This window comes from Lycorma delicatula, chromosome 1, assembly GCF_047948215.1.
Source record: "Lycorma delicatula isolate Av1 chromosome 1, ASM4794821v1, whole genome shotgun sequence".
Classification (NCBI taxonomy): domain Eukaryota; kingdom Metazoa; phylum Arthropoda; class Insecta; order Hemiptera; family Fulgoridae; genus Lycorma; species Lycorma delicatula.
Window position 1 is genome coordinate 30017340 of NC_134455.1, and position 24313 is coordinate 30041652.

Genomic DNA, 24313 nt, shown 5'->3' on the forward strand with positions numbered 1-24313 from the left:
CAAAACCACCATGAGACAAAGACATAGGTTAGAAAAGCATCAGATGAAAATACATCATAGGCTTATATCCAACAATCAATTAAACATCCCCACAAAAAAATGTTTTAGGCTTGTTTCACATTTGAAAGCCCTCTTCATTACTTCCAGTAGATGGTATGTTGAAAAGTGATATATATATAATATATATATATATATATATATACATATATATATATATATCAAGATTCTGATGGAAAGGGATGTAACACAGTTTCAAAACAAATTCCCATAAGGCAAAGGAGTGTTCCAACAAAATTTAACACCACACCAACCAAAAAATTGCAAAACTTTTCTGAAGAAAAAAATATTAAAGTGCTCCCGTGATCAGGCAGCTGCCTAGACTTAAACCCAATTGAAAACCTTTGGGTAATAGTCAAAAATGAATTGTACCATAAAAACTGGCCCCATTACAGCAATAATATCTGTGTGGTTTCATGATGAAGAAATAAAAAAAATGTGTATTATAACTTGTTGAATTCGATGTCAAATCATGTATATGAAGTGATTAAAAATAAAGGAAGGCGCATTAATCACTAGATATTCACAAATTGTACAGATATGATTTCTTTTTTTCTAAATAAAGTTACTTTCCATTAAATAACATCTATGTTCAGATTAATTTTCATGTTATTGCACTAGCACTACTTTCAATTAAAAATTAATGGAAAATAAAAAAAAATATAAACTTACGAAGATGTAAAGTTTAAAACTCAATTAACTTTTATATATCCCCAAAAAATTACATTCCTGAGAGGTTGGGCAGTCATTATTAGTATTTTCAAATACTATATTGTTAGCTATAAGTTAATATAATGTACATTGTTCTAAAAGAAAGCAATGTTATGTTAACATATAGACTTATGTAGTGATACACAAAATGGAAAAAAATCCAATTTTAGGAAATTTAAAAAAATTTTAAATCAATTTTAAACAAAATAAAGCTAGTGTCCAACTGTTAGTGCCACAACTTCAACGTTTCTACACAACTTGAAACAGAACAAAAACGTAGCATAATACCTGAAGAACAATGTCCTACACCAATTTAGGAAGTAAGATGTAGAATTGCCTTCTTGTCTTCTCTCAGCTATATTACTGGACAGATAGTAGATCTCCATTGGGGAAGACTTACTTTGTGATGACCCCAGTCGCCACACACCCCCTCCATCGCAGCCCCTGATGGGCTTTACCAGACGTTGTCCTTTAGACCCTCTAAAAGACTTGATAACACAACACAGTCATCAGTCCTGCTTCTATCAGGATGCCACTGATCCAAATGCCTCAGCAGACATTTCCATCAATGTATTTATACAACCTACTACAGTATTGCCTTCGTATGGCCTCTTCCAACCACGACAATCTACCATAACTTCATTACAGCAATAATAGCTTGCAAATTTTATGCATAAAAAATGAATTTTACCCAGTTACAAAAGTAGAATCCAATTTTTTTTATAAAGCGGGTTGTAGGGACTTCAAAGAAATGCAGAAAGAATCCAAAATAATGTTAATCATACCATAGTACACACATATACAAAGTGTAACACGGAATTCTCCCGGAACTTTCATAACCTATTATACTCGTCAAAGTAATGGAAAAGGTTCATAGAAACATATGTCCGAATGTGCTTCATTTGGAAATTACAGCTAGTGAAAAATTTCGCTCGGATTTCAGCTACAAAAGTGAAATGAGTTCGTGCTGAAATTTTTAGGACGTTAATTAAGAGGCAGAATTGGTGATATCTTATAGTTAGTTATAGACCTGAAAAAAAAGTAGGTCCGAGAAAAGTATCTGCAGTAGTTTTTGAGAAATCTGGGGGTAAAAACTAATAAAGTAATGTAAAAACCCCTATTTTTTATGTTTGACGTACAATAATTTTGTTAAATGGGTAATAAACACGTAACATTTTTAAACAAAACTTGTAGAGAATTTAATTCTGACAGTACGTCGTAAGATAAGTTGAATAAAACATAGAAAAAGTTACAAAAATTTTTTTTGTTTTAATTTAGAAATAGTACATTACTACATTTGTCTTAAAAGTACTTATTTAATGTAAAAAAAACAAATTATTTTTGGTGATGTGAAAAATTTGTAAAAACAGGTTTCCTGTTAAAAATGTAAAAAGGAATGAAATTACACAATTGTAAAATAGAAAAAAAATTTTTTATTAATGAAAGAAATCCAATAAATTGTACGAAAAATTATTATTACAAAGTTGGCAATAAAACAGCTAATAATGATGATTATTAACAACAGCTAACAATAATGATTAATACTATATTACTAATACTTAATATATATATCTAATACATACACTATATATACTTAATGTAGAATACTGTATTATTAGTGTTTAAATCATTCTGTAAGGTGCATTAAGTAAATCGGGTACAGTGAACTTTGTTGTCATTAGTGAAGGTTTTCTGTGAATTTTCGTTTGAACGTCATCGGTTTGCCATTGAAGTAATGCGGTACTTACTTACAAGAGAGGAATACGCTGATATGGTGTTGATTTTGAGTGTATGTAATGGTAGTGCTACAGCTGCTGTAGTAGAATATGAGATACGTTTTCCAAACCCCAGGATTCCACATCTCAAGGCAATTAACGAGACATTTTGCAATTTTCGGAAACAGGTTCACCGATTAATATCGTAGCAGCGACGAACAAAATGTCCAACACGACGCTGCTGAAATTATTATCGCTGCAGTCCAGGCGTCAGTACACGATGTCTTTCTAAGCGAATCGAGAGTCACATTCAATGGTTTGGAGAATACGTAAGCAACATAAGTTCAACATTATTATAAACAGCCAGTTCAACATCTACACTCAGGGGATTGAACATAACTTTTATTTATCATTATTATTCTCACAAGCATGAGTTTAATGAACACAGAAAGTTCCAGGAAGCAGAGCCCCCTGACTAGACGGGAAGGGCGAGTGACCTGCTAAATAACCCCTGATCGCGATGGAAAACAAAAGTAAAACATATGACGCGGGTGAAGCCATGAGGGAAATGTTAGCTCTCATATATGACATAAATAAGTTTTCTATTAAAAAATAGAAAACCAAATTTTCACCAATGAAAATTTTACATTGGAATGTATGGTCACATATACGACCGTGGAATTTTTTTGAAGGTCATACGGCTAACCATCAGAGAATGTGTTATATAGGTGCATGATTCTTTTCGCAGATATTTACAGTCACTGGTTTCTAAGTTGTGAGAAGAGGATTGGTATCTGTACTATCTTGAATCAGAAAATTGTATTAATCGGATACCTTATGTGATTAACTCCTAAACCATGAACTTCAAGAAGCTGGAAAAAATGAAATATAATCATAAAATGTCATGACTAAATTCAAGTATGTCGACGTGACATTTTTCGCTCTTTCTATTGGTGCTATCGAGAAAGGTAATTTCATTTGAAAAACCTCAATGATCTTCACATCCAAATGGGACCTCAAGGTCCCTGACGGATATCCCCCATCTAACCAAGTAACTTTTGTAAATTCATTTATATACTCTTTCCCATAGTTTGCGAGATAAATGGCTTGGAGTATAAATATTCCAGGAATATTGTATGACCTTCAAAACGTGTAACTCGTATAACACTTTCTCCGTATAACATTATCTCTGATGGTTACCCGTATGACCATCAAAAAAGGTCCAAGGTCATATGTGATACATGACTTAAATGTGAAATTTAAGTTCAAAGTTAAGTGGAAATAGTTCATTCCATTTGAAAAACTCGTGTTAACCTTGAAATAAGATCATGTTCAAGGTCACCATGAGGTGTCTCCCTTCAATCTGAGTAACCTTTGTTCAGGTCATTTTTTTACTGTGCGTATTTTACGAGAAAATCGCCTAGAGAGATTAAAATGAAAACATATATATATATATATATATATATATATATATATATATATATATAAGTGCATAAGAAATTTAATTTCACGAGAAAAATAATTTATCAGCTAAATTTTTAATTGTGATTGTTATTATTATTTTTTTGGCATAAGGAACAAAATATGTGACACAATAGAACTTTTCAATCTGAATCTAAATGAGGAAATAAATTTCTTCAACACCCTTCATTTTTTTTGTCATTCATAGGTAAATTTTGAAAGAAATGTAAGAATGTACTTGCATGCAGGGTACTTTTCAGATTATTTAAAATGTGAAAATGTTATTACTTAAAATTTGAGGGTGATGGAAAAATTCTGATTCCATTTTTGAATTCAACATAAAAATAATTTTTGAATTCAACATTTTTAATTAAATAATAAAATTTTAATTTACTAAAAACTGTATTATTAGTAAAAGCAATAGTAATCCGAAAGCAACAACTGTCCCTAATAACAATTCATCTTCTTTTTTTTGTTTTACTATGATTTGATATTTTTTGTTTTATTCATAATATTTTTTTCAGTTATGTAACAAATGATTTTGAAACACATAACATCCTGGTTGATAATTGCGTTTATCATGATGGTTGTGATTTTCCATTATCGATTGTGATTATAAACTCAGAAAATGGTTCAAGAACTATAATTCACTCAAACAAGAATCTACCTGAATTAACTGTGGAAGATTTTAAAAAACTTGATCTATCATGTTACTCCTGGCTACATTTTGAGGTAAATAACAAACTAACAAGATGTTATATCATTTTTTTTTTACGTCAGAAGTGAGAAAATTTGTCTCAACCAAATACCCAGTAGCCCGTACATACTGGGTGTGTGGGGTTCACCGCATGCACAGTGGGACCCACTAAAAGCCCACTCCCTCCAAACAACATGGTGATGGAACCACCTAATGAGGTTTTCATCACCATCATGCATTTTAATGAGCACAGCTGTGTAGCCTTCGAGCCACAGCTTCAGCCGTCCCCCGAGGGCACCCAGCAGCAACGATCTGGTTGAACCCTGTTCAGCCTTCCTGACTAATCCCACATGGGCCAAGAAACCACTCCCAGAGCTCAGCCAAATACCAAGGTATTTGACTTTCCTTAATAAGGCCACCTCCGTGCCTTCAAGCTCAACCGAAAATTGAGGGATCTGTCTCCTTCCTGCTATTGGGATCATAATTGTCTTGCGAGCCGAGATTTCCAGTCCCTTGTCCTTCATCCACTGGACGACACATTGCAGTATTGCAACGTGTTGACCAACTTTCAGGTTCACACAGTTTTTTTATATCCGTCTTCTGCTGCCACATGGTATCAGATAGATTATATCATGGTTAAGCAAAGATTTAGAAATCAACTGCAAAGTATACCCAAGAGCAGACAATGATAGCAACCATAATTTAGTGATAATGAAATGTAGATTGGGGTTAGAAACCTGAAGAAAAGAGGTCAGATGAATTAGTGGATTTTGATCAAGTAGTGGAACCAAAGGTTCTGAGTAAAAAAGATAAGGTAAAAAATATAGAAGAGGATTGGAAGAATGTTGAAAAGGAAATTCTTAAATCACCAGAAGCGAACTTAGGCAAAACAAAGAGAACTGGTAGAAAACCTTGGATATCAGAGGATATATTGCAGCTGATGGATGAGTATTGAAAGTAAAAGAATGGTGAATGATGAAGAAGGTAAAAGAACCTATCGACAGTTAAGAAATACTATAAACAGGAAGTACAAATTAGTAAAAGAAGAGTAGATTAAAGAAAAGTGTTCAGAAGTGGAATACAGGAAAGTTAAGGAGAATTATGTGGTGCATAAATTAAAATGTAATGTGTTAAATAAAGATGGTACCTGATTTATAGTACAAATAAAAGGGTTGATAGATGGGTGGAATATATTGAAGCGTTATACAGAGGAAATGAATTAGAAACTGGTGTTTTAGAGGAAGAAAAAGTATTTGAAGAAGAGGGAGCTAAAAAAGGCATTTGATAATGTAGACTGGAATAAAATGTTCAGCACTTTAAAAGATTTCAAGTGGAGTAGAGGAACAATTGCTAACATTTACAGGAACTAAACTTCAACATTAATAATCGAAGAGTGTAAGAAAGAAGCAGTAGTAAAAAAGGGAGTCAGATAAGGATGTTCCCTACCCCCATTACTTATTAATCTTTATATAGAACTAGCTATTAATGATGTTAAAGAACAGTTTAGATCTGGAATAACAGTGCAAGGTGAAAAGATAAAGATGCTAAGATTTGCTGATGATATAGTAATTCTAGCTTAGAATAAAAAAATATTTAGAAGAAACAATGAATGGCATGGATGAAATCCTATGCAAGAGCTACTGCATGAAAATAGACAACAAAGCGTAAATAATGAAATGTAGTATAAAAAATTTAGATGAACCACTGAATATAAAAATAGGACCAGAAAAGACTTTGAGATAGAAGAATTTTGTTATTTGGCAAGTAGAATTGCTAGTGATGGACGAAGCAAGAGCGATATAAAATGCCAAATAATAAAGGAGAAACAAGCTTTTGGTCAGAAATATAATTTGCTTACATCAAAAATTAATTTAAATATCAGGAAAGCATTTTTAAAAGTATATGTTTGGAGCATAGTTTTATATGGAAGTGAAACTTGGACGATCAGAGTACCTGAGAAGAAATGATTAGAAGCTTTTGAAATGTGGTTCTATAGGAGAATGTTAAAAATCAGATAGGTGGACAAATTGTCAAATGAAGAGGTACTGTGGGAAAGGCCACATCTTAAGGCATCCTGGAATAGTCAGTTTGATGTAGTCCTGGAATAGTCAGTTTCTACCTTATCTTTTTTACTCAGAACTCATGGTTCCACTATTTGATCAAAACCCACTAATTCATCTGACACCTTTTCTTCAGGTTTCTAACCCCAGTCTACATTTCATTATCACTAAATTATGGTTGCTGTCATTGTCTGCTCTTGGATATGCTTTGATGTTGATGTTTGTTGTTTGATGTTGAAACCTAATAGCATATACCTATTAGCAAACCTAAAGTACATTTTACAGTATGTCATGAACATCATCCCTAATCTGCTTAATAGTTTACATTCATTTAACTTTCCTGAAAGTTAGTACAGCGTAATGGACATCCAAAAGCATAGTGCCCATTCCAGCAATTATTATAATTTTTGGCAACCAGTTATAAGTTACATTCGAGTTCACATTTATGTAGCTTAGAATATATCAGTGTACTTACCAATCTATGATTGGGTACAGGTTGTACATTTAGTGCAACATAAATATCCATATTTTAACAAAGAATACTTGTCAAATAGTGATTAACACAAGTCACAGTACGTAGTTACAAACAAATTAAAAACATTTAAAAATTGAAAAATCATCAAAGCTTATCATAGGGTTTTATAAAGAATCATAAAACTTCTAAACTATCATAAAAAATGTTTGCACAAAAGTATGAATACAACACCAAATAATTGAAAAGATAAAAGTATTTTCTGTGACAAAATTAAAACCAACTTTTCACATTAATGTATTAGTCATTTTATCTTTCATATATGAAGTTAGTTAGAATTTTTTCAAAAGTCAATTATAATTCTATGTAATTATAATAAATATGCTAGTTTAACTAAAGCGTGACAAACCACACCTCTAGTACTTATGTACTCACTAAAGATAGTCTCATGCTAGATATTTTTATATCTTTACTATATTTATAATACTAGTAGTGGCACTAGTAATAATAACAGTAAATGCATATAATAAATCAAATTTTTAAAAATAGTCATTTTGTGATGAGTACAGAGATTAAAATAAAAAAATAATTATTGTTCATTTTTTATACATTCATTTACACACAATATTAGCTTTTAAATCTAAAACAAGAGGATATTTAAGTTACATTTACATTATTTCCAAAAGGTTACAATATTGTACTTAACCCACATTTAGAGACTTACTTTTTAGACAATTTTGAAGTATATCAAAATAGAATAAAAATGTGGAATAAAAATTTCAAGTAAATCATTACAACTATTGATAATACATATTTATTGCATTTATCTCTTGGAATGTAATTTAATCATTTCATTTTGTTTCAGACCACTTCCTGCACTGAACCATGTAATTTCATTTTATATAATGCTAAAACAGTAAATATATTTAAGGAAATAAGTATGTAATTATGAAATCACTATAAATAATTGTCCTAACGGAGAAAACCCTTGTAAACAACAAACTTTAATTTTTTGCTAAAGTTAGATGAAATATTTCATAAAGCCTTCCAGTTTTGTCCAAAAATAAATAAGAATTTTAGCAAGATCACAACTGCAGGGATGAGAATAAGTTTAATACTGTGCTTCACCGAGCTGTAATGTATTGCACTTTAATAGTACAGAGTAATTCAAGGGAATGGGAAATCAAATATTCTTATGAAAAAATTGAATTAAATAAATTTATTTATAACATTTAAATAGAAAAAAACATGACATTTATGAATACATACACAAAACCTTTTATTGAAGATCACATTTTGCAGGTGAACTCCAAATTTCATGATTTTACAAAACATTTTAACAGTTGCTGTTATGATCTTGGTTTTTAGTTCTTCTGTCATAGTAGGTCAACTACTATACACTTTCTTATAAAGTGATCCCCCAAGAAGAAATCACACACTGATAAATAAGAATAAGGAGAACAGAAGGCCATGGAATGTAAACATCTCTCAAAATTATGTGCTTACCAAACGACTGGCGTACAACACCCAATATTTGTTATGTATGATGATCCATCTTGCTGAAACCAAGTGTTGTCAATAATTTGTGGAAATATCTGTAGTTTCTGTGCAAGAAAGTCTTTCAGCATGGGGATATTATATCAATCTGATGTAACTGTAGTTGTGAGGCCTTCTTTGTTTTCAAAAAAATAAGGACCTATTATGCCACACAATGACACAATATACTGCACGGTAACCTTGTTGCTCTGTAGTGGGCGTTGTAGCGGTTCAGGATTCTTTTGTAACCAATAATGAAATTTTGTTTATTAACAGAAATGTTATTTTGGGGGCATTGTCTGTCATCCACAGTTGGTTAACAAAAGCATTTTCCTCATTTATCATCAAAATCATTCATCACAGAATTGATGGCGCTTTATGTGATCATTTGGTTTTAGTTCCTGGACGCTCTGCAACTTGTAATGATGGTAAAATCCTGTAACAGTATTGTTTGAATACTTGAACTATGCAGCTGTAAAGTCACTGCATGATAATGAATTGAATGATGTGAGTTTTTTATAACAACAGCTCGAAAATTTTCCATATTGTTTGATACAAACAGTCCGTACACCACCTGAAGATTTGTTTTTCATTAGTGAACCTACTTCCTCAAAATTACGTGTCCATATGTTAATTGTATGTGTGTTCATTCTAGTACATAGTCATATCCTAAATTAAACTGGTGGTAAAATTCTCTTCACGCAGCCTCCACATTTTCATTATTTTTATAAAAGCTGCATTATTTTTAAAATCACTCCATGAATCCATGAACTAAATGGGAAGATGACGAATAGAATGGAACGCAAAGATAACAGGATATATATGTATCTCCCTATTAATTGCAAAGTTTGAAAAAGTCCCTTGCTGCTGTGTGATTTCTATTATTGGGCAGCATTTGTTTATTTGGAGGTTATACACTAAGTATGACGTGAGCTGGCTTCTATTAATCAGTGTTCACTCTGGGCTACCAATGCAAATCTAAAAATTTCCTGTTTGCTGAATTGTTAAGTACTAAAAACAGGAAAGTTGTTGCAAAAACTCAATTATAATTTCTTACTCACAATTGCTTACTAATTTCATCATAAAAGTATAAGATAGGACCTATATATCTCCTGTTGCTAAAATTCTCAACTAACAACTTGCTCAACTTTTCCAAAGATATATGGAGTAAAAGTCCTTGAATACTGATGTGGAGAACAATATTCACTGCTCTGTATTAGCATATTGGTTCTTGTTTCTTCATGATATGAGTATTATGTACAGTTGAAAAGAATACATGAGAGAAGATTTAGGTTATTTGTGGAGAACAATAATTGAAACATAAACTTTTGAGGAAATCAATTAAAAATATCTTTCACTGGTAGTGTTGCCACTGGAAATACTTCAATAGTAATGACAAAAAAAACAAATCAAAATCAAATCTTAACTTAATGTTACATTTATCATTTCTGACACAATGAAAGTTGCAGTTCAGTGGTAAATTTATTAACTGAGTTTCGTCTGTTGCAGATGATTCAACTACTTCTACCAAAACCTTTATTTGATTATCAAGACAATATATTTCATGACAACATAGTAGCTCTACATCAGTCATTAAAATTGGCAAATGAATGATTTGTAGTATGTGTGAAAATGCCATGCCTGACCGCGATTCAAACCCAGGACTTCCAGATGAAAGGCTGAGACGCTACCAGTTGCATATCCATTTGCTTATCTCCTGATTAAATCACCCTTTTTCTAGACACCTAGTCTTTTTTTTAAGAACAGTTTTATCAGCTAGTACATTTGATTGAACTTAACACAGTTTTATATAATGTTACCAATCAGTGCACCAACTCCTTCCAGCAAAATTCACTTTAATTATAGCCTTCTTCTCCTCCTCATTCTTCATATAAGGAACTAATTGAACTACCATCTGCTATATCCTACCCCTATCCCTAACCCTATTATGTACACCCTATCTTGGAATGTGTGCAGCTTGTAACAACAAAATTTGATCACAAAAAAGTTTTTTAAGACTTCATTTTATGCTATTTTCCAGACTAAATAGAAGCATTATACTGCACTGATGGTTAGTCAAAAAGGGCACTTTGTTCTTTTATCTGCCCCAGTTTTCTAATGGCTGTAATAAATGTAAGCATTTGACTTGAGACACTAATTAGGGTTGCCTGCTCTGAATGATATTCATCACATGGTCACTATGGTGAACTTAATGAAGGTACCACTTGTAAAATTGTAACACATTTCATTGGGCTTAGCATTTTTATGTGCATCTGTGTATTTAGCAGATGAAAACTATTTCACTCATCATTTTTCTATGTAAGCCTTGTTTGGTATCCAATTGTTCTTGAGAAGCCAATGCTGATATTAAGTAACTGGTAACTCATTTCGGTCTTGTAATAATAATAATACTGTTAAGGTGATGACAAATATTAATAAAGAAAATATAGTTTATATTTTTTTGTATAAAAACTGATAGTGGTAAAAAAGTATTTTTTGTACTGTGAGTAGCAATTGTAAATGCAGATCTACAAATATACCTGGATCAGTTATGGATATACAAATATATAACTGATCTATATATATGTATATCATCCACCTATGTATATCCACCTGACTATGTTAAACCACAGTACTCTGGAAACACAGGAATGCAAATCCAACTAAAAGAAAGTGTTCTGTGGACTGAATTTGAACACAGGTCTGGCAGCATCACAAAACAGTTAATAGGCTAAATTCTATCAGAGGAAATTGTAACAAGTTGCTGATATTGTTACAGGGTCGAAATATTCAACAAGTTAAGTTGATGATGGAGTATGCTATATCATGGAGAATACAGCATAAAGGTCAATTCAAGATTTCAGTTGAAATTGAGAAGGCACGGTCTGAACAACAGATATTAGCTACTGCTGCTGATGTTGTTTTTGTAGGAAAAGACTATGCTTGTTTTAAAGGATACACATCAATGAAAGACACCATTAAAAAAGTTAAACCTATAACAAAGCCTGGGTAGGTGCTTAAAATATTACACACAGTTAAAATATTATTACCTCAAGAAATTTATTTTAGTTATATTATAAATGGTTACACACAGAACTCAGAACTGTTACATTTTATTTTATTCAGCCCTATGAAATAGAAAAGTAATACTATTTTATAACCAGAAACAACTGAAAACCATTATTTTTTTTATTATTATTATTTTCACACTGAAATTATTGTAAAATAAAAAGATTCAGTACTAGTCATAAAATTTGCTTCTCTCTTTATCCTTATTTTATTTCTCAGCTTCTGAGAAAAGAAGCAATCCACTTCTGTTTAATAAAGCTGATTGCAAATATACAATAACTATTAAGAACTATTCAGTAATTATTATTTTAAAGAACTAGTTTTCTAAATACCTTATAACACACATAAAAACATACGTAGCATAATAAAAAGAACACACACACAAAATTATAATTATAATACTAAAATATAATTATTCATATTATAATTATATAAACAGAATGCATCACGAAGTTTTCCCATGTTTTTCATAATCTATCTACTCGTAAAAATAATGGAAAAAGTTCATATAAACATTTGTCTTAAAATGCTTCGTTTGCGAGTTACGGCTAATGAAAGATTTCGCACAGATTTTAGCTACCCCGTTGAAATGAGGTCAACATATTAAAAAGGTCCGAATTTTTCTAACTTTTCTTTTATTCAATTTATCTTACACCATTTTTTCAGAATAAAAATTCTCTATAAGTTTTATTTAAACGATTTATATGTTTATTACCCATTTAACAAACTCAAAATAAAAAGCAGGGTGTTTTCCAAATTTATTAATCTTCACCCCCAGATTTCTCAAAAACTACTAAAGATACGGTCTGGGAACTATTTTATTTTATTTTTCAGGTCTACCACTACAAGAATTCAGTAAAAATCTGCCCCTTAATTAATGTCTTCAAAATTTCAGTACGAACTCATTTCATTGGGGTAGCTGAAATCCGAGCAAAATCTTTCAGTAGTTGTAACTCTCACTATTCTACTTTTTACAAGTAGAATAGGTTATGAAAATACCGGGAGAACTTCATGATACATTCCATATATAAGAAATAAGCATTTTATTCAGTAATATAAACAATTACATTCAGCTTAATCATATTGAACACAACCTAACCACTTTTGCCAATAACATGGTTAGTCTAAACCATTGGTTCTCAAACTTTTTCGCCCACCACCCACATTGAGAATCAAAACTTTTCTAGCGATCTCCCAAAATTTTTAAACTTACTATCTGTTAAAAATAATAATAGCAATTGCAATTATTGTTTTTAAACGTCGCATTTACTATTTCTGAGTTGAAACTTATGTTTTAAGTGAGAGCAATTGAAATGCATATTTAATTATATTTGGAAGTATTTTATTAAAATTGCTTTCATAAAAATTACAGTTGTACTTATAGTTATATAACAACAATAGCAGTAGTAACATATTCAATATAGCAATACAATAATTAAAACAAAGGCTTCAACTGAAAAATTACACTTATATTAATGTAAGGGTAATGTATGAAAATTAAAGGGTTTTGATCTAGCTTTGCTGACAAATTGTGAGGTGTTTAATGTTGCGTTGCAGTTTTTGAATTTTGTTCATTTTGTGTCGAGATATTGAAATCTTTAATGATTGAGGCTGTAACATGATCTTGCGTTAAGCTGTGAGCGGATGAAACATGTTGCAGTCTCAATCTTTAAAGATTTCAATTCCTCAGCACGAAATGAACAAAAACTGAAAACTGCAAACTACATTAAAGACCTCACAATTTGTCATTAAAGCTAGATCAACTAGATCAAACCCCTTTATTTTTCATATTTATTTGTATCAATACGTTGCTTAGATCAGGAGATATGCAGCATTAAAGACCAAAGTGGCCTTTTCTTTTTAAAGAGAAATATTTCGGTTCAGAAATATTGTAAAATTTCTTTTTATCTACAAAAAAGAAAATAAAGCTAAAGTCTTATGTTTTAAAATGATTTTAGTGCAGTTTACTGAAGAAGTTTCGCTTCCCCCAATGCGCTCGATCAAATACGAAGAAAAGCTTTAAAATTTTTAAAACTTTTTTCTCACTGATCTTTTATCTCTGGTCTTTTCATTGTAATTACACTATATTGCAGGATTTGCACTGTTTGTTTACTATCTTTAATAAATATTTATAATTGTGGGAATTTGCAGCAACAAAATAAAGAGTATAATTAATTTGTTTTGTAATTATCCAATTTTATAATTGTAAGTTATCAATAAAATGTACATGTTTGGCAATGTATAAATGTTTAATTTTAGTAAAAGATATACTTTCATAATAAACATAACTGACTTCAAAACTGTATTAAATTAGAAAATAATAATTTTTCAATTCCTCTTAAAATTTTACATTTTAAGACTCGGTACCAAATAAAAATAAAATTACCAATAGCCTTTAATACTTCATTTGTCCCTTAAATATCAAGACTTAAAAAAGTACTATTTTAAAGATTTCAGTAGATTTTTGAAATTAGTTTTTAAATTTTAATTTACACTTTTTTTCAATTTGGCAACGATTGAAAAAAATGCTGCCCATATGAAAAATTAGCTGCTCACAAAAAACAAGAAACCAACATCTTATTAAAAATAATAAGAAATAGGTGATTACAAGACCAGTTTAAAGTGAATTACCAACTAAAAACTTAATCTCTGGAATGTGGAATACATATTATTCTTTTACCCAAGTCTTTCTCAGTAATTTTCTTGAATTTTTGCAAGAATAACGTTCAATGTTAGAATGACATTGACAGTGCTGGCGCGTAGCTAAAATTAAGGGGGGGGGGGATGGGTGCTGCTCTAGAAAATTTTTTTCTCGGCCTTTTAAAGGCCATGGTTCTGTAAAATAAAAGAAACGAAAAAAATGAATCAAATAGAATAGCTGGAAGCAGGATAATAATCTAATTTTACACTTTATCATATTCAAGAATATGGTACACGCAAGTTAAAAAGAAAAACTACCTTCCACCAGCACGCCATGGTCGGCACTGCGGAAGCGACAGTGCTCTCTCCACTTTGCATCCTCGTGTGCAGCTTCCTATGTGCGCACGCGCACAACAGCCAAACACCAAATTGAGAAGCGCACAGTTCCATAAAAAGATTATTGTATCTTTTTTATAAACTGGGGGATGGCTACAACATTCAGCTTAAGGATTACAAATTGTACAAGTATAAAGAAAGAATTAAAGAAAAAAGCACTCGTTATATGAAATGTTATCGATAATATTAAGTGGAAATAGAGGATACTGTAGTTTCACAGTCCCTATACGCGAGCCGCCTCTGGACATTAGACTACAAACCTACATACTATTACACTACAATAATGTAAAATGCTCTTAAACAATGATGAAACAGCAATAAAAATATCTCCACATCATTTATGAAGACTGTTAATTTTGGTTTTAAAAACTTTTCCTCTAACTTACGTAAAAAACTCTTAAAATGGGACCACAAAAAGAATTTCCTCTGCAGAATAAGAAAATGGCGCAATTGAAAACTTCCTCTTTTTGTTATTAATTTTAACGTCCGCATAGGATCACTTTAGTTAGTTCATTATCCCAGTCACTTCGATGGGACTTTTTGGGTCTTGCGGTTCCCCAAGCACTTTTTCATAGGTTCCAATCTTTGTGCCCTTTCTAGTGTTGAAAATGTTCATCTTGTGAGTTTTTTCTTGAGCGTGAAATGAGTGTTTTTGTTCTGGATTTTCTTTTTTAATTTTATTTTATCTGTGAGTCTTCTGGTGTAAGGCCAATTTCCTTCAGATCCTCTCTTATTTCTCTGACTCATCTGCATCCTGTCTTGATGTTTTTCGAGTAGAGATTGTACTATACTAGCTGTTTCAGGAGTCTTGAATCTTGCATCCTAATGATATGTTAAAAGAATCCCTTACGCACGTTATCAGTGATTGGTTCTAACTCTTTGTACACGACTTTGCTGGGCACAATCCACCACTGCCTTTCTGGTATTTTTTTATGCAGGTTCTTCCAATTCTTCTTTCGAGTTTTTGGAGTCTTTTTTTTTTTTTTATTGTTCGTTCAGTTGGAAGAGTGTTGCTGCTGCATAAGTGGCTTTCCAATTTTATGACTGTGTTGTAGTGTCTTATTTTTGCGTTTATTTATGCTCATTTTTTATCGTAAGTGTACCAGGTAATTTTTGAGCTTTAGTTAGTTTGTTTCTTCTTATCTGTATCGAAATTATTTCGTTTCGGTTGTTTTTTATTATTTCTCCGAGGTATTTAAATTGGGTTACTATTTTGATTTTATTACCGTTTATGTTAACTTCTGTTAATCGTGTTTGTTTTTGGATCATAATTTCTGTCTTTTTGAATAATACTTTGAGGCCAATTTTATTTGCAATGTTTTGAAGTCTTAATAACTATGATTTACTTTCGTTGATGTTATTTGCTAGCAGTGCCAAGTTGTGGGCGAAATCAACACAGTTCATTTTGATTTTTCGGTTTATTTTACTTTTCGGGGCATTTTTTGAGCCATTTCCTCATTACCATATAGAGAACGCAGTTGAATAATAGCGGTGAGAGCCCATCGCCTTCGCACAGTGCTGTTTTCATTTCAAATGATTCTGAGAGCTCGCCTCTGAATTTTACATTCGACTTATTATTTGTAAGGGCCAGATTTTTCGTGTTTATTATGTAAGTCCGAGGTGTCTTAACATTTTTAGTAGGGAGGGATTCTCTGTGGATGCTGTCAGAAACTTTCTTGAAATTTACAAATGTTATCACTATGTCTCTATTTCTTTTCTTGTTGTAATCCATTAATAGCTTGAGACTCATGATCTGATCTGGACAGCTCATCCAGGGTCTGAAACCTCCCTGGTATTCTCCTAGTTCTTTCTCAAGTTGTGAACCGATCCTGTTGACGATGATTCTTGAAAGAATTTTGTATATTGAATCTAGGAGTAAGATTCCCCTGTAATTGTTAGGGTCTGTTTTGACCCCTTTTTTGTGTAGCAGATAGACGAGAGCTGTCGTCCAGGGTACTGATAGTTCTTTGATCCAAATATTCACAAGCAGTTGAAGGACAATTTTTTCTGATTTCCCTGCATGTTTCCAGATCTCTACAAAAGTTTAATTTTCTTCTGCTGCTTTGTAATTTTTCATGTCAACCAGTTCTTGGTAGACTTCTTTTGTTGTGGAAGGGTTGATGTTTTCTGATGGTGTTGTTATTGGGATGTTGGTGTTGAAGTTTAGGAGTTCTGTCGGTTGAAATATTTACCTAGGACTTCTTTGTTGTCTTTATTGTTATGGGCTAGTTTACCATTTTCATTCTTTATTAGTAGGGTTGCGGGTTTGTATTTTTGAAGCTGAATTTTGAAGGTTTTATAGTAGTCTCCTGACTGTGTTTTATTGAATTCTTCTTCTATTGACTTCAGCTTGTCTTATGGTGTTGTCTTTTTATTCTCTTTAGGGTTTGAGTGGTTTCTTTTGTTTGTTTTACTAGATTTTGGAAGAATGTTTCTGATTTTTGGGATTGGTGAAATAGCCATGTTTGATGTCTTTTCTCTACTGTTTCGTCACAATTGCTATCCCACCATTGATGTTTTTTACAGATTTTATTGGGTTTAATTCTTCTGCGATTTGTTTATGGTTACTGTAGATCTCAAAACTTTTCTCTTTCTTTACGTTTTTTGAAGAGTTATTTTTATTATTAATGGGTGCACAGGCGTTTATTATATTGTAGATTTTAGTAGATGCTTTTAGGATGAGTGTTAAGATTCTTGGGGATTGAGACTTGAATTCTTGTATGGAGTTTATTATTTTGAAGCTGACTAAAAAGCCTGTTCCAAACTGTGGGAGATTTTTCATCACTCTCTTCCCAGTTATACCTTTGTAGACCCTATATCCTTGAGATATATAGCATCCTGGTCAATGTTTCTTATTTCCTGCAGACCCATGATGAAAATTTTGTTTTGGTCCATTTGGCCAGTTGTTATTTTTTGTTTACAGTCTGCATGAGCGAGTTCACATTGTACGTGCAAATGTAGGTGATTTGCTTTAGTTTGATTTTTGACTGTATTTTTCTTGTTCGTGTGTGTAGTGTTGGGACATTCCAATGCTTCCAATTGCATGTTATCTTCTACGTGGCAGCCCACCGTGCCTGAATGCTGCCTTCTCTGAATTTTAATGTTGCTTGGTTCAGTTTATGGAGTATTGCTTAAAAAACCTTTCATGATTGTCAAGGGGTGACTGTTGGTGGAACTAGGTCTCGAGTTACAATTCTATATGTTATCTTGTTAATTAATTTACAAGAGATATTTCTAAATAAAGACCGCTGGGAAATTTCTCTTCTTAAGTTGGCGAAGCTGTGTCGTTCATGATCACGCTAGCAATATACACACTGCATTGTTATCTGAAAGTTGTTGCGTTGTAGTATCCTTGATTACGTGTGAGTTATTACGTTATAAAATGAATACGAAAATCGATTTTGCCGCCAACTGTGAAATACGTGTAGTCATACGTTTTTTAAACCATCAAAACGTTAAGCCGGTTGAAATTTATAGGCAGTTGGTTGCTGTGTACGGTGATAATGTAATGAATGAAAGAAACTTCCGAAAATGGTGTGAAAGGTTTGGAAATAACTGTATTAATGTGCATGATGAAGAACGTTCGGGGAAGCCCTCGATAATCACTGAGAACTTGCTGAAACGTTTCGAAGATGAAATCAGAAAAAATCGTCGTTCAACGATTTCCGACCTGGCCCTTCTTTTTCTTGATGTTTCAAGAGCTATTATTGGTCGCATTTTTCATTACCATTTAGGCTTCAGAAAGGTTTGTGCACGTTGGGTGCCACACGTCTTAACGGAACGTCACAAAAAAAAAACTGGATGGGATCTGTTTTGAAATTTTTGAATGCGGTACACAGAAAAAGGTGATGAGTTCCTTAATTCATTGTTATCGGCGATGAAATATGGATTTCGTATTACACGCCAGAGAGAAAATGGCGTCAAGTGAATGGCGTCATCCTCAATCACCAACCAGACCAACAAAGGTCAAGTCACAAACATTTGGACTCAAATTGATGGCCACAGTCTTTTGGGATCGGTTTGGCATACTGCTGATTGATTTTATGCCACGTGGAACGACTATAAATGCAGAAGCCTACTGCGAAACTCTACCTATGTTACAGCGCGCCATTCAAAATAGGCGACGTGGACAGCTGACCGACTGCGTTCACGTCACGATAATGCACGTCAACATGTTGCGGGTCCAACACGAGATTTACTGAGAACATTTGGATGGAAAATTTATGATCACCCACCATAGTCCGGACTTAGCTCCTTATGATTACCATTAGTTTGGGAAATTGAAAGAATTTTGAGTGGTAAGCAATTCGCGGGTGACTATGAACTGAAAAATGCTTTTAATCAGTGGCTAAATGGACTGGCGGCAGAAGAATACAACGAGGGTATATTGAAGCTGGAGTACCGCTAAAATAAATGTCATAATTCATGTGGTGATTACATAGAGAAGTAGTATATGGTATGTAGTTTAAGAGAAATAAAAAATATTTATAAAGTTTTCAGAATAATTTTTTTTACAATGAAATGGTCTTTATTTTAGAGATAACCTCTTGTATAATTTAATCAATTCCTCTGAATGTTAACTAGATCTGTTCTTTACAAACTTTAGATGACGTATACACTCTATATGATCCATTTAATATTACAAATTCATTGAAGAAAAGCTCTCTGTTTCTATATAAATAATGATTTCTCACAAAAATATGATATATTTATTTTAAATTTGATGTTTTGCAGGGCAATGATAATTAGTGCATGGGGAGAGTCTGGAGCAACTGGATTCTCAGATGAGGAGGACTTTGTTTTTACTCCAGCAAACATACAACAGAAGACTGTAGACACATTAGGTGCTGGAGATACATTTTGTGCTGCTGTTATATTTAGCCTTAATGAAGGTTTGTCAACAAATGTTTACTTTATTGTACATTTATTTTTATTTTTAGACACACTAGAAAACAATTAACAGATAAAATTCATGATATTAACATTTGAGATATTTTTTTTTTTATTTGAATTAACATTTGGGGTTTTATGAATAAACAAAACTGAAATAATTAAAATAGTTTTTTTTATGTATGTAGATTGTTTTAGTTTTAGGTAAACAGAGTAAAGCCCAAGATAAAGTTGAGCTCTGGGTCTGAAAAGAGTATTTCATAGAAACTTGTAAAGAGATATTTGCATTCAAATACTACAAAAATAATATTATGCATATAACACATCAAAGAGAGATAGTTCTTGTTACTTTTAATATATTCTGAATCTTTCTTCTGTTAGCCATGATTGCTTTAGAGCTAGATTGCTCTAAGTAACCATGCCCTGATTACTTAGAGCTACATTACTTATAGCTTGTTCTAAGTAATATAGCTTGATTACTACATAATAATCATAGTATTTGCACCAGCTGATTAATGTCATAGTTGTATTATACTTGAAGACCAGGTGTTTTATAGCTGTTTCACAACTATCAAAATAAGTTCACACACACACACACACACACACACACACATTCCTACTTTTTTGTTTGTTTAACCTCAACCACCGTTAGGTATTGCTTCAGAGGATGAGATGAATGATTTGTAGCATGTGTGAAAATGGCATGCCTGACCGGGATTCGAACCTGGGATCTCCAGATGAAAGGCCGACATGCTACCACTCATGCCACTTAAAAAGCATTGTCATCACTGCTATTTATAATCACCTTGTAGTTGGATTCTATATGAACTGCTCACATATACTTTGTTTCATTTACATCGAGATACAAAATAGGAAAAATATTTTCATGCACCAGTATAATCAAAAATAGTTTAAACTTTTATAAAAATTAAATTAAAAAATATTTTATTCAGCAAGCTATCGTAATACCAAACAATTTTTAATATGTGTGTGTGTGTGTGTGTGTGTGTGTGTGTGTGTGTGTGTGTGTGTGTGTGTGTGTGTGTGTGTGTGTGTGTGTGTGTGTGTGTGTGTGTGTGTGTGTGTGTGTGTGTGTGTGTGTGTGTGTGTGTGTGTGTGTGTGTGTGTGTGTGTGTGTGTGTGTGTGTGTGTGTGTGTGTGTGTGTGTGTGTGTGTGTGTGTGTGTGTGTGTGTGTGTGTGTGTGTGTGTGTGTGTGTGTGTGTGTGTGTGATATTAATCACTAGAAAATTACTTTTAAGAAGCTTTTTCTAATTAAACATTTATTGTTCATTAAAAAAAAATTAAAATATTTCTCACCTTATAAAATGTTGTTTTATCCTAGAGAATCTGAACAGACAGCAGGTAGAAGATATCTCTCATATAGATTAATAATATTGTTAATACAATTTGTTATGTTATTAACAATAAGAATTGCTTTAAATTGTGAAATTCTGATAAGGATCTTCAAGAAAATTCACAGCAAATTATGGATTATCTGATCATTAAACTCAATTGTTGGACAATTTTTTTAGTTGGCACTAAAAATTATTTTTTTTTACACTGTCAGCTGCTTTGGGTCATTAAAGAAAGGATTGGTCAGAATATTCATCATAAGATACAATGATATTTTCATAAATATTTTTCAGTGTAATTTCATTTCAAGTATAGACAGCTGTTGAAAAGAATCTAACAAATGAGAATTGCATTTTTTAATAAATTCTAAAGAAGTCACAGAAACTTTGAACTATCATGCCCTCTTACAAACATATTACACCTTACTACGTAAACATATATAAAATATAATGGTACTCAAATTCTGCCAGAAAAGAGACTCAGATGAAAAGTGTAATCTACTAGAGAAATTTGTTAATCTGAATGCAGTTTGATTTTTATAATTCTTTACATTATTTAAAGTGTTTTAGATTATTTTTGCCCATAGTCATTTGAAATAAATTTTTAGATCACCCCAAATATAAGATTATTATTATTAAATATTAAATTTTTACAAACAATATTAAAAACTAACCGTATTCTTATTTCAGTAACATTTACAGAAAGACAAATTTTTCAATTGAACCCTTTTGTAATTTGGGATGGATAATGCCTATTCTCAGTTATTTTTTGCAAGGATTCCATAATTATCTTTTAACATCAGAAAATTTGCATCTTTATTTATTTATTCTATTTTTTATCTTTCTCTTCATCACCTTTATTTAATAAGTAACTAAATATATCAGTAAACAACTTACAACCTGGTTCTTTACTTTAAAGATTCTACCATGAATTTCTCTCTGTAAAGGTTTATTTACAGAATATTTTTGAAGTATTTCAAATAACCAACTCATCAGGGAAAAGGTTGTTTCAGAAAGGGAAAACAATTGCCTTTGTACTTAGGTTCATGAATATGATACAGAAAGCATTTGTTTCAGAGCATTATCATGATAACTAAAATTAAAATTATGATTGAACATGTTTTGCTATAAATTGCTGTGATTTTTTTGTAATTTTGTTCTATTATCATTGATTTTTTTTTAATTCTAATAAATGCTATATTTACTTTAACTCTGCTCAGATACTCAATTCTTAAATTCAAAGTCAAATCTAAAATAAATCAGTACTACAATGAATTAATTTTGTGCCAGTTCTCTCCAAAAATACAATTACCTTTTTCATCACTTTGGCCAATTATAATATTTTCAATAGAAATAGGAAAAGATAATTTATAAATTGGGTACACATTTTACCAAGATGAAAATTATTAAAAAACTATTACAATGTTCAGTATGAATGAAAGTAGCCATAATCAAATATAGAATCACAAAACCAAAGACCAAGGCTATGAAACCATGAGAGTAAGAGATTACAACATTGTAGTAAATAATTTAATAGTGATAAACCAACCAAATGGTAAGTCCAGCCTGTATAGCTCACAAGTACTAATATTACAGTATGTTAAGCTCTAAGTGAACACCATGAGAAACAGAAAGGATTACAAACACCAGATCAGATTTTTGAAAAACATAATTTTTATTATGAAATATTAGACAATCTCATAAAAATTACCACATGTTTAATTTAGCTTTAGTAAAGCTTCATTTTTTTACTACAGTGGAAACTACAAAATGTATTTAGAAAATTTTTCTACAGAAGCATTTACTAATGTAAATATATCTCACTTTTTCAATTGAATAAATTCATAACTGACTCAAAAATTGGAAAATTATCTTCGACCTTCTTTGATATGATATACAGTACAGAGATGTTGAATCATTAGACTTTACAGGAATTTTAACTTCAAACAAGAACTTATTTAGTTAGTTGTTTCGTACCACACAAAAAAAAATGAATTTTTAATAAAAATCTATTTTATGATGACTTCATTATTAATCACCCCAGTTAACAGAATTTATCTGTTGTTCGCAGAAAGAAAATAAGAACGAGGAAGTATAAGAATGGAACTTTGCATTGTATTACTAACAGAGGATATTTTATTTTGCCCACTTTTATTATTTTTACAATTTTATAAATTGTCATGGGGCCCTAAGAATCTTAAATCTGATAAATTTATTCTCCTTCACCCATTCCTTAACATACAAGTTGCCAGTATTTCAGGGGTCAGAGATGTCCTTTGTGATCTATCGAAACCTCTTGGTGTTGCACATAATATTTCTGATGGTCATAAACTTACCACAATCCAGTCTCTCAAACCCTGCTGTTCACTAGATCTCTTGTCAAGTACATGCCGCTTATTCAAGTTTGTAACCTAATTTCATCCATCCATCTCACTCTCATTATGTCTACTGTTATTTTATCAATCTTCACCTCCAGGTTCTGTTTTGTTCAACTATTCTGCATTCTTATTATATATGCATACCATCACAGACCACTCTGGTAACAAATCCTTTCTCCCAGATTTGTTCTTTGTCCATCTCTTCTGCTTATTTCATAATTATATCATTATTTTTCCTAATTTACATTTGTTAAACTTCTTTTTGGCTAATATTAATTGGTTCTTGCAGCTCTGTAATACATGTTTCCTCTGCATAAGTCAATTGGTATGTAATGTATATTGAATAGACACAACGTTGTTCCTTAAGTAAGGAATCATCTTCATTAGGTTTCTGATTGCATTGTAAAACTAGTTCACTTTATCCTATTTAACTCTAGTTTGCATAAATTATCTGAGCATATAGTCACCTAGGTAGTTGAATAACTTCATCTATTTCTGCAAGTTAGACTTTTTGCTTTTACCATTTCTTGACTAACAATTACCGATTTCTTCTGAGTTATTAAAAATATTATTTTTATGTACATCTTTTTTAAATTTTTTCCATATTCAGTGTTAACATGATTTATATAGAAACTGTCATCTTCTTCTTCTATCAGTAGATTTTTATATTAAGTTTTGGCATATTTTTTCAGTTAAACATTAAAAGCTGAAGTTGTTGAAAGATTTGTGAGCACACTTTTTATTATCCAAGACAGAAATGATGATGAGTATAGACACCAATGAGGAGATTCTTTAGAAAGTAAAACTGTGATATAGAAACCATCAAACTAGTAATTAATTAAAACTAATATTGAGTACAATTTGTTAATAGTTAACTG

General features: G+C 31.7%; 1 protein-coding gene across 2 annotated transcripts in view; it reads left to right on the top strand.

The window, feature by feature from the left end:
- Nucleotides 1–24313, top strand: part of LOC142334315 (ketohexokinase-like) — a 37234-nt gene that overhangs the window by 10699 nt on the left and 2222 nt on the right. For both annotated transcript variants that reach the window (XM_075382259.1, XM_075382267.1), the window contains 3 exons: nt 4469–4676; nt 11489–11718; nt 19549–19706. In XM_075382259.1, coding sequence (XP_075238374.1) covers nt 4469–4676; nt 11489–11718; nt 19549–19706 — 596 coding nt within the window. The remainder of the gene's footprint in view (nt 1–4468; nt 4677–11488; nt 11719–19548; nt 19707–24313) is intronic.